Genomic DNA, 11,979 nt, shown 5'->3' on the forward strand with positions numbered 1-11,979 from the left:
CACAGCCACTGTGAGATGTAGGTTACTTTGTGTTCTGGCCAGGGTGACCATGCAGAGAAAATGGTCTGTAATGGTCTGTTTTATTGTGCCACGGTTGCAGTGGCACTAAAAAGTGTTAAGATCTTAGGTGGGAAAATCCTGGTTGCATGGAAAATGCAGAACTTTGAAAATTATTTAGGAATTTAGGGATTTAGTAAGCTGTAGGTTTTATTTTCAAATATTTGGTGTGGAATGTGAAAACTGTCCTTAGGAGAAGTTGTCAGGATCTGCTTTTCTTTTGATATCTAGAAATTTAAGAATTTTACATCAGGTTAATTCTGTCAGTATGATTAATGTTATTAAATATTACAGCTAATTAAATAATAATATATCTGATTGAGGCAGGGGGAGGATGCACAGGACTGCTAGTTTGCAAAGCATTCTTTCTTTTAAATGCAGCCAGAACATACTATGACCACCCCCAAGCATTTGTTGCCTCCTGAAGTCAATGACCACTACTGCCTGCCCTCTCCTTGGAACTTCATCTCTGAACCTAACTGACAACTCATGGACAGCAAGAGGGGGGAAGTTGTTGGGAGGAAGTTCTTCGGGGGGAAAGTTGGGATATACTGATTCATAAGAGTTTATAGCCTCATTTATACCACAGAACAACATAGGTGGGATTTCTGGCTCAGGCTGGTACTGCAGATGTCAACATGAACCAAAGGAGTTTATGTACTGTAAGCAACACAGAGCATCATAATGCCTCTGAATTACACTCCAGCTTCATTTTCAGAGAATATTCTGAGTTGGAAAGGATCCACAAGGATCATCAAGTGCAACTCATAAGTGAATGGCCTGTACATGGATCAAACCCATAACTTTGGCATTATTAGCACCGTGCTCCAACCAATTTAGCTAATCTCTGTGTGGGTTCTTACACTGCTGCTTGACCAGATATATTCTCCATATTCTGTACTGAATTTACTAATTTAGTTCTTAGAACAGTTTTGTGAACTCACAAACTCAGTGACTCTTAAGGGCTTGCAGAGCCTTTAATTAAAATTCTGTACAAAGACCTTGTTCTTCATGTACTCCATTGCTTGTCCTAGGTGAGAATTTCCAACAAACACAAATCCCAGGAGCATCTGGGTGCACAATGATTGGCTAGTCTGGGAGCATAGGGAATGCCAACACCCTTCTCTGCAATTGAAGACCAAATGACCTGCAACCCTCTTGACAGGACCACTGGGATCAGAGGGAGGACAGAGCATGGCCTCTGCATGGGCAACACCCAGTTACTCATATTACCTAGTCACACATAAACCGTGTCCAAACTTTGTGTGCATGAGATACCACAGAGGTTATCGGTGGAGACGGGCGGTATTTCAGGGAGGAGCGAGTCAGCAAGAGATGGCTACTCGAGAGATGGTTACTCAATCCATCCTCACAGTCGTGTACGAAGAGAAATGGCATGCGACACTAAAGCTTGCTAGGGAGTATCAGCACAGGTGGGATGGGAGCAGGAGCCGGCTGCGGCCGGGGAGGGCGGGGAAGGGGGGGCGGTGCGCGGCGGCGGCTCCGCGGCGTGTCCCGGCCGCTCCGCCCTCAGCCCGCGCCGGCGGCCCGGGGAAGTGGGTCTCTGCTCGCCGCCCCGGCCGCTGCTCCGCCCGCGGCCCCGCCGCCCCGCGCCCGCGCCCCGGCGCAGGTAGACCGGGCGGGGAGGGGATGGAGCCCCGGGCCCTGCCCGCGGGCTCCTGGAGCAGGGTCGGCGACTGGGCCCGGGCCCAGGGAGGTGCCGCAGGGCTGGCGCGGTGCGGGTGGGCCCGCCGGGGAGCCGCGGGGATGCCGTCCCGCGATCGGGGGAGCCGCTCGGCACGGCCTGGGCTCCAGCGGGCGGCGGCCCTGGCGCCTCTGTGCCCTCAAGAGCCGCGGCGGGGCCGCCCGGCGGGCGGGGCCGGGGCAGAGCGGGGATCGCGGCCCCGGGCGCGGCGGGGCTGGCCTGCAGGAGGAGGCAGGGCAGGTCTGGGAGGACACCGGGGCGCTGGTCCCGGCCGCCGTGTGTGTGCGGGGAGTGCCGTGTGTGCAGGGCCTGGAGCCTGCGGGGAGGCCTCTCCAGGGCGCTTTCTCTGCCAGCCAGGAGTAGCGGTGTGAGCGGTGGGAAAGCCGCAGAGTTCACCTGTTAGCACCTGTATCCAGTGTTAGTATATATATGTATTTATATATATGTTTTTAGTATACATAAAATACATAAAATACATAAAATACATAAAATACATAAAATACATAAAAATACATATACATATGTATTTATATATATGTTTTTAGTATACATAACCATACATCTCTTCAATTGCAACTTATCGCCACGGGCAGTCCCCATGCTCAGGCAAGTGATAAACTTGAATATGACCTCACTAGTAACAAAATGCACTAGTGCCCAGCTTTCTGTGTGTAACTGTAATAAGTCTTGCTTAGTGAAGAGTAAAGAGAGGCTGGGAGTTGTGTTTAAATGTTCACTGTGCTGCCTGTGATGCTCGCTGACTGCCCTTGTGCGCTCTCAGGTGCATTGAAGAGTTGCTCTACAGAGTATGGAACTTGCTCAGCTGCTTTTGGTTCGTTGTAGGCATGTTTTGCCAATACTGTCTCTGCATATTAAGATATTGGGGGAGTGTCTCTGTACAGTTGAGGTGCTGTTTTGAATGGTCTACAGCCGGTCTTAATTGTTTATATATGTTATTTATATGCTATTTTACATAGGGGTTTATCTGGCACCAGTGTGTGTATGTAGCTATTATAAGGAAAATAGGAAATTATGTACGTTAGCAGATGTTTCCCATGAACATGTCTTTGTCAGGGTGTTCTCCAGAGTGGGCCAGTGTGTCATGCACACCCATACATATGTGCTGGCATAGCTGCCTGCAGAAATGAATCGATGGCAGAAAGCTGCTCCTCCCACCACCGCCCTCCTGCTGTTGGTGTATTTTGAACCATATTCTGTGTGACGTGGTGTGCTTGCCTAATTTTATTTTTTTTTCCCCCTTGAGGGAGAGCCTTTTTTAGAATAATGAAGATGGAGGAGGGCAGTTCTTGTAGTGGCTGTGAAGCAGAGAGAAATGAGGCAGTGGCAGTGCAATCACTGAAATTAAGTTCTTGTATAACAGCACTGACGTTATAGCATGGCTTTCTCCATAATCTCTTCCTTGACTAGCCTTATGCTGCTGGTCTGACCACCAGGCATGCATTATCACATGCAAATGCAGTGTGTTATGGCAAAGTCAGATGAACTCAGTGTTCTGGGACAAAGATTTCTGTTCACACTAGTTGTAAGTTTAATAGAAATTTACTGTACCTTCATGTGCTGTTGGACTTTTAATAATTATTATTCCATACTTGCATGACTTAAATATTTACTCTTAGGTAGCATTTCGATAGGGAAGGAGCATTTGAGAAGTAGGCAGACAACTTTAAAGCCTTTGTATATGTAACTCTCCTGAACTGGAGGAAGTGACCTTTAGTGATGTGATAGCATAAGTGAATTATACACCCTGCCAACAAATATCTAAGTATCTGCTGCAGATTGTATCAAGTTAAGACAAAGAACTAGCAGTTTTAAGTGCTTCTGTTAAAAAATAAAACTCAGAAAACTAAATTGCATAGATTAAACATGTTTTTCTTGATATCTTTGAGTAGGTCTTATTTTTAAAGTGTATTTATTTGATTAGCTGTTCTGAGTCTCAAAGGGCTTAGTATGGTTGTTTAGGTTGGTAGTTTCAAAAAAATGTCACAGAGCTGTATTTTGAGACTTGGCAATAGAGAATACTCCCCAACATGAATTTCTTATCTGATACAAAACCAATGTAGATCTTTAGTCCCATTATCATCTTGGTTTTTAAAGACAAAAATAAGTATGCAGTGAAATCTGTAATACTTTAAATACTCTGCTTTTTTGTTCTGTTTTGTTTCCTATCTATTATTTCTGACAGGCAGTTTAGTTTTTTGTTGACAAGTCAGGTTGTTCGGGGTTTTTTTCTAAGTGGTCTAACCTGAAACTAGAGAGAACTTTCAAAATGAAACTTAGATATTGATTGATGAAGAAATGGAGACAGGAAATACAGAGAAATGGAAATGCAATTGCAAGGAAAACTCACTTACTAGCTAGCTAAAGAATAAAAACTATGTTTTACAATATGCATCAGCTTCTTTATATGTATCTCACTGTTTCATCTTTTGATGAGTAACAATGGTAAACAACCACCTTTATGCTGGCCAGGAGCATCATTTTGCTGACAGAGTGAGTGTTCGTCTGTGATTCCATCCAGCAAGAAAGTCCCATTGTTCGTATGAAAGACTAAATATTTGAGAGAAGTTATCCTCTGTTAAACACTTCCATGTAGTATTGCTTGGCAAAGGGATGCTAAAGTGGCCTTCTTTCCCACCATTTGCTTTTACTTTTCCTGCTTCCTAAGTCTGCTCATACAAAATTCATTAGCTCAGTCAGACTCTTGACATTCCATCTGTCTCTCTTTTGTGTAAATTGTATGCTCTGCCATGCTGGTCTGGTCTGAGCTAGTCACTGGAGTTGCTAATTGTAGTTCCTCAGTAATGCACTTATGATCCTCCTTAATTTGAAAAGGTAGTTTCCTGGGTCATAATTGTTTTCTGTGTAAAGCTACATTAATAACAAGAATTAACAAACTGGTTAAATAGTTCTTGGTACTCAGAGTAGGAATAAATTGTTAGAAATTCATGTAATCTTCTTTTTGAAAATATAATTCCTAGTTCTGTGTCAACCATGTGGTATTTATTGTCTAGTATACTGGAGAGGTGAATGGCTTAACACTTTACCTGTTGACAAGATCACCCCCCTCCAAAACTCCCCTATCACCCCACCCCATTTTACTGGTTGTTTTGTGGGCTTTTGTTTTACATCACATTCTGCAGTTACTGCACTGGCTTTATTAATTCAGTAACATCCATTCGTCTGTTTTCTTAAGGCCTGTAGAATTATAACATATGCCTTATGCATGATTTCATTTTCTTGCTTGTGATTTTGAGGAAGGAAATCTGTCCTAAACTTAGTTCTTACTCCATTTGAATGTTGTCTTATGCAGTGCAACAATTTAATGTTACTTCGGTTCTCTTTAGCTTAGAGGACTTTGGAATTTCTTCTAAGAGAAAGAGCTGTCGAAGAATGTGTGTATTTTATTCATCCCTTTCTTGCTTGTTCTCTGTGATTTATTTTTTTTTTAACTCATATCTCTACAAACATGGTATCAGTCTGTAAAACAAAGCGCTGTTAAGCAACATAGTAGTCTAAGTCCCTTCAGCAGAAGGTAAAGAGGATGACTAAAAACAAGCATCCTTCTCTGGAAGAGTGGGCAGCAATATCACCAACTTGCCCTGTCAGCCTGGGAGCTGACACATCTCAAGGTCTGTGGCCTTGCTGCCTCAGCTTTAGAAAAATAAATGTGACCCCTTTGTGGATGCTCTTACGTAGCTGGGCTTTAGCTTGATTTTTTTTTCCATTTCACCCAAATACTTCAGTTCGTTTAGTTGCAGGTTGGAAATAATTATTTTCAGAAAATTTTGCTGTACAAATATGTAACTCCATCAGCACATTTCAGTGACAGAGAAACAGGGATTTCCAAGAGCACATACTACATGAAGGTGATTTTTTTTCAGACTGCCGGGGGAAAGATGTAGGCCTTGTTTTGTGCCCTTCACAAACAGAGATAGTTGAAATGATTAAAAGTATGTGACTGAGTTCACATGTTCTTCACACATGATGGGTGACTTCACTTACTCCTGATGCTTGATAGACAAACATTATATCTTTTAAGTGCAATGTATATATTGAGTAATAGCAGCATAGAGAAGGGAAAGTCAAAACTGGCCTTATATCTTTATTCAGTATGTTTGACTCCTTTACAGAGTTGGTATCACTGAATCTGTTGCCATCTCCATTCTGCCGTTTGCTTGTTGCAATTACAGCCATTTTATCAATTAGATAGATCTCAGTGGTTCTTAACAAATATTGTTGCCTGCAACAATAGCGGGAAATAAAAGATTGATTCTTAAGAAAAAGTAAAATCTGCTTGCTGGATGGATAGAAATTCAGTGCTTATCTAAAACAAAAAAGGGCATTTTCTCAAATCAATTCAGAGTCTAAGTGAGGAGATAAGTAACAAATGCCAAGTTACAAGGAAGCAGTTATTTTGTTGAGAGCAGTTGATGATGGTAGTTTCAAAATAATGCAAATTTTTTACAGAGCATGGGAGTGTCAAAGGAGACACCTCTTCATCTTTCTTTGTCTTTAAATTCTGAGTAAAAAGTTTATATTTTTAAGTCACATTTCTTTCCTCAGAAAGACAGTAGGTAATAAATGTAACAGAAAAAAATAACCCAAACAGAAGATGTTATTGAGTGCAGTGAGGCACATGGTGAGAATGCATTTCAACAACAAATGATTTACAATGCATATATTATAGCGTGGTGTGATGTCAGGCATTAATGTGTCATAGATGCCTGGTTTTCGTTTGTGCCATGCTGTGGGAATGGCATAAGTGATATCTGACACCTTTGTGTCAATAATTCAATAATCAGAAAGCCTTCGTATTTGCAAAATGTGGCGATTTTGAGGATTTTAACCTCAAAGAACTATCCCGAGCATATTAATGTATTCTTTGAGGTCATACAGTGATTTATAGTATTTGATCTAGGATTTCCCTTCACTGTTTCTTGGCTCTGTATTTTAGACAACATTATCCTTATTTAACTGGATCGGGCCAGATTCATTTTTATGCAGAGCTTGCTTTATATTACAAAGAGAATTGATAAAACCTTGTAAAATTTTACTGGAGTGAATTGTATTCTGGAAGCACTTCTGGTGTGTATTGACCGAGTGAATCCTCTTGGTAACTGTTATTTTTAGTTATTTTCTGTGTTTTTTAAATACGTGGAGGAACAGCAAAGGAGAGGATATGCCATCTTGTTCCTCTTCTCTTTGCTTTGATTCAGTAATAAATCTCTAATTATGAATTACCTTGAATTGGCATCACTCTGTTATTCTCTTTGACAAACAAGAAGACAAACCAGCTGCGATCTGAAGAAATAATCTTTTTAAACTGAAGTACTGTCTTTTCCAGTATTGTAGTTGCTGCTGAGAATTACTGATGAGCTTACATTACTAAACACCAGTGAACATAACAGAAGTCATCAAGTGCTTTATAACTGTAGAAATGGTTTTTTTACCTGATAAGCATGTTGAAGCCGTATGGCAGCTTGAGTAACTCAAATTTAAAAGTCTTGGGAAAGAATAGCTTAGCACGTACATACTGAGTTTTGGACCTCTGCCTGTGGGACTGGCCAGTCATTCCTGTCACCAACCAGTAGTACTGTTCCCTTGAGCTTTTCATGTCTATGGCTCCAGCTTCTGGTGCTACTGATGCTTTTGAGTGTCTGACAGATTTCTTGGGTTTAGGGCTGTTCTTCAAACTGGAGCACAGAAACTGGAGTTGTGCGGTTCCAGGCTGAAGAACAGACTGGAACTTTCTCTCTTGAAGGCTTCTCTGCTCTGAGTTCGGTTTGTAGTGGGTTTGGCCAGTGAGGGGTAATTGTTGGGCAGTGAGCTGCTGACTCCTTCCCTCCTGCTTGCTTATTTTTCGAAGTTGTTTTCTGTTATCAGCGCACGCACCCCCATGTTCCGAACAGAAGTAAAAGCATTTTGAAAGGTGTGTTCTGAGAAGGGCCTTTGTGTTACTTTCAGGTTTTCAAGGCCTTAACTTGAAAAGTGCATGAAGACATTTCTTCCTCCTTCCCTTTCTTTAGGGCACATATTGCTGTTGCAGGTGATTGTTAATTTTGGGGGGTTTTTTGTTGGTTTTCCTGTTTATGTGTGACTAGATAATATGATTAATTTCCAACCTTGCTGTATGACTATTTTATTTATACTTTTTTGTAGCATAATTTCCGTTTCTTTTAACAGAACAATTTGAGTCTTTGTGGAAGGTTCCTGGAAAGATTTCTAAACTGCAGGGTAAAAACAAGCAAGAACAGATACTGAGGATTTCTTGGCTAAATCCATAGGATAGCTGAAAGTTTTAATGAGAAATTTTTGTGCTACGCCTCCAGTAATCATGGTTGCTGATGGTGCAAAATTTCTACTTAAGAAATTGCCATTAGAGTCTTTGACTCAGTGGCTGAAACCTCATCAAATTTGTTGTCTCATTGCTTGGTATGGTGCTACATTAGGAAACAACAACTGCTTCCACTGTTCTGAAAGTGTTAATTGACTCCATAAATATACATTGAATTCAGTTAAGTATAATTGGCAACATTATTGAGTTTTATGTGGACTTTTTTCAGTGAGAAATTTCAGTGTTTGGTATTTTAATTTTTTATTTAGCTTTTGCTGTATTAGCTGTATTGTTTGATTCACAGAATTACAGAGTTGTTACAGTTGGAAGGGACCTTTGGAGATCATCCAGGCCAACTCAAAAGTGCTAAAAAGCTCACTGATGAAGTGTATCTGTAACAGTTATGCTACACAAAAATTGGTAATGAAGAATCTTAAGCAGACCACGATTGTGAGAATTAAAAGAACACTTAAGACTGAAGGAACATTACTAATAGTCTCTCCATGTAGAAGTTTGTTAATGGCAAATAAAATCCTCTTCAGCAGAACTATGGAGATTTTGTTTGCTCCTAGTTTATTAGCATAGGGGGCAGCAGGTTGGTTTGAGACTAAGCAGGGAAGCAGAGTTGGGAACATTACTTGAACTGCTTCTTCCCAGTCCCTGAACAGAAACAAATTTTTCATAAGGGTAGAATATTTTCTTTTGCCAAGTGATATTTGCATCTAATGGCAGAAGATTGAGTGAAGTGTTTCCTTGTTTGTTGCTGCTTTGCTACTTGGCCTGTGACCTCCTAAGGCTCAGAATGGCAGCAAGTAGCAGTTTAAAAATTGTTAATAGCTAGTTTTAAGTCAGTTTCATTTGTGAAGCATTACTGCACTTTTGAATGTGGTTTATGGTCGTGTAAAAAGAATTTCAGAATTGTTTCTGCTTGACACTTGGATAATAAATTTGCTTTCTTCTTTGAGTTTCATTGCCTTTGAACATGACATAGCTATGCTGAATTTTTTTGTGAACTGTACTGACTAGAGAGCCACTAGATTCTGTTTAGAGCAGAGGTGAGGTTGACAATGAAGAAAGCATGGATTTGGAAAAAAATGTGACCTTTCTGTTTTGTGAAGTAACTGTGTCACTGATATGGTTTAGATGATACTGAAAACGAAGAAATGAAAAGGCGGCTTTCCTGTTTTCTTGAGTATACTGGTGTATATTTGCTGTGATAGTGACCACATCTTTCCATGTTAGAGGTGGTAGTGGCTTGTGTGACATCCTGCTGAGCATAAGTCAAGGCTGAATAGAGAAGTACTGGTCTGGCTGATACAAAATCCCGTTTTTGCAATCCCCTCTCAGCTCCCTGTGTTGCATAAAGGCTCTATTTTCTGACCAAGCTCTTTTTATTTTTTAGGAGGATAGCCTTGTGTTTAAAATGGAAGTTGACATAAATGGAGAGTCCAGAACTGCCCTGTCCACTCTCCCTGTGCCTCTTGCAGAGGTGGGCTCTGCAGGCAGGACGGAAGCTGAAAAGCCCCGCTGTTCCAGTACCCCCTGCTCGCCCATGCGGCGGACAGTTGCAGGATACCAGATTCTCCACATGAATTCTAACTACCTGGTGGGCTTCACAACTGGAGAGGAGCTGCTGAAATTAGCCCAGAAATGTACAGGAGCTGAAGAGAACAAAGGAGAATCTGGGCCAAACTTGCACTCCAAGCAGCTGGATCCAGGACTTGCACGCTCCTCCCGTTTGTACAAAACGAGAAGTAGGTACTACCAGCCATATGAGATCCCAGCAGTAAATGGGAGGAGGAGGAGGCGGATGCCCAGCTCAGGGGATAAATGCAATAAAGCTTTACCATATGAACCTTACAAGGCACTTCATGGTCCCCTGCCTCTCTGCCTTTTGAAAGGTAAAAGGGTTCATTCAAAATCCCTGGACTACCTCAATTTAGACAAAATGAGCACTAAGGAACCTGCTGACACAGAAGTGCTACAGTACCAGCTCCAACACCTCACCCTTAGAGGGGACCGTATGTTTGCAAGGAATAGCACATGAGCTGTCATCTTGAACTTAGAAATGATTTCTCATCCTTTCTCTGTTGCTGCAAAAGTCCACTGTTGTACTGTGTACATGACTGTCCACATTGTAGGTGGTTGTATCAGCTAAATATTACCAGAAAGTAATTTATTTGAATAGAGTCTTGGCAATGCAATGTGTTACAAATACTTGGAGGGAGAAATCTTTCCTGAGCAAGAAGCTTCTGATGCAAATTTGACTGCAATCAGTGGATATTTCTTTGGACACGTTTGAAAAAAAAAGAAAGCTTTTGATTTTTGGTTTGTTTTTTTTTTTTTTTTGTACAGCTAGATCTACTATTTACAGTAATTTAACACTGAAAAATTGGTGATGTCTGCTTGGTTGTTGCTAATTTTGGCTTGACCTTAGAAACTGTTCTTGGATAAGTATTCAAGTTTAGGAGGTTCTTTGGTTTTACTTTTTGTTTCTGTATTCTATAGGAAAATGAATGGGTTTTGACAGCATGGAAAGTGACTAAATAAATCACTTTCTATTTAAACAAGCTAGTTCAAACATTTTTAGACTGTGCTTGTGCTGGTGATGAGGGTGAGATTTGCTCATAAAGCAAACCTTTGCTACTTGAATCCTCTTCAGTTATTTTTTTTTTAATCTCTGCATGGAAGCAATTGCTTTACCTTTCCTATAAAACATGTTCAGAATGAGTATTTGGGTTCTTTAAAGCAAATCTTTTGAGGAGTGAAGATTTTTTTGTTATTGTTGATTTTATTTTTTACATTGTCTTGAGAGACAAACTGGAATGTTTGCACTGGTATGTCAGTAATGTTTTTGGTTTTAATTTATGATTTCTCTACCATGTATAGTAGCAGAAGGTGTCAAATAACTTCAGCATAGATTTGGAAATTCTGTTGACTTGAAGCACTGAACACTTGAGATCTGGAGGGCTCATTTTATTTGACAGGGGGCAAGTGAAGTATTTCTGCATCAACATTGAAGAGATAATCCTGGATTATTCAACAGAGTAGATTGAATACACCAGCTTACTTTTGTTACTTAATGAATTTTTATCCAAACATGACATCAAACACAGGTTTTGACAACTGTATTCCTAGATGTATTTGAAACATTTTAATAACTTATGTTTAAAAACGAAAACTAGTTTTTTTTTAGATGCAGTCTGTTAGTGAAGGAGTGTGCAACTTGATTTTGGCTGATGACCACTGCAGAAGTTAAAAGTAATGTCATGCTGGTTTTAAATGTAAATTATTTGATCAGTTGTTTCTGATAGAAGTAAGATTTGTTTTGTTTGTTTACTTATCACTCAGAATGAATGGAAAGCACTAGTTAGTGCATGTGCTATGGAAAATGAAAAGTTCTAATTCTGTCACTTACTCCACAGTTTTAAATGAAGGCAGCCCAGTAGTGAGCATTTTGTGGTTGGGTTATCTTTTGTTTAGGTTTGTTAGAAACATTACAAAAAAAGTGTATTTTTGAAAGTTAACTACACCTGTGTAAATTTAATGTATCGGACAATGACCTTGAAAGTAAAGTCTTCCTATATAGTCTTTAGTTTGAAAAACAGAGTATGGTCAGATGCCAAAGAGATGGGGGTTTTGTTTAAGGAATAAAGACCATTGTTTATTGAAATACCCAAGGAAAATGTATTTCTGGCTGAAAAATAAAAAAGGTGGTATAAACAGCTATTGTTGTGGAGTTTTTTGCTATGCAGGAGAAAGTGGTCGTTTAAAAAAATACAGACCAAGGAATATTTAAAAACCTGAAAGGAAGGATCCTGAACTTCTGTGAAATAGATGCTTAGGTTTGTTACTTTGTTTC

At 40.4% G+C, this 11,979-nt stretch overlaps 1 protein-coding gene across 1 annotated transcript; it reads left to right on the forward strand.

Annotated features, from left to right (window-relative positions):
* The first annotated feature begins 1,337 nt into the window (after positions 1-1,337).
* CUNH5orf30 (chromosome unknown C5orf30 homolog) lies at positions 1,338-10,417 on the forward strand. The gene is made up of 2 exons (XM_008921426.2): positions 1,338-1,490; positions 9,520-10,417. The coding sequence occupies exon 2, from the start codon at positions 9,541-9,543 to the stop codon at positions 10,162-10,164; it is 624 nt and encodes a 207-aa protein (XP_008919674.1). The 5' UTR covers positions 1,338-1,490; positions 9,520-9,540; the 3' UTR covers positions 10,165-10,417.
* Positions 10,418-11,979: the final 1,562 nt, after the last annotated feature.

Source organism: Manacus vitellinus, unplaced genomic scaffold (assembly GCF_001715985.3).
Source record: "Manacus vitellinus isolate BGI_N305 unplaced genomic scaffold, ASM171598v3 scaffold_23_pilon, whole genome shotgun sequence".
NCBI lineage: Eukaryota > Metazoa > Chordata > Aves > Passeriformes > Pipridae > Manacus > Manacus vitellinus.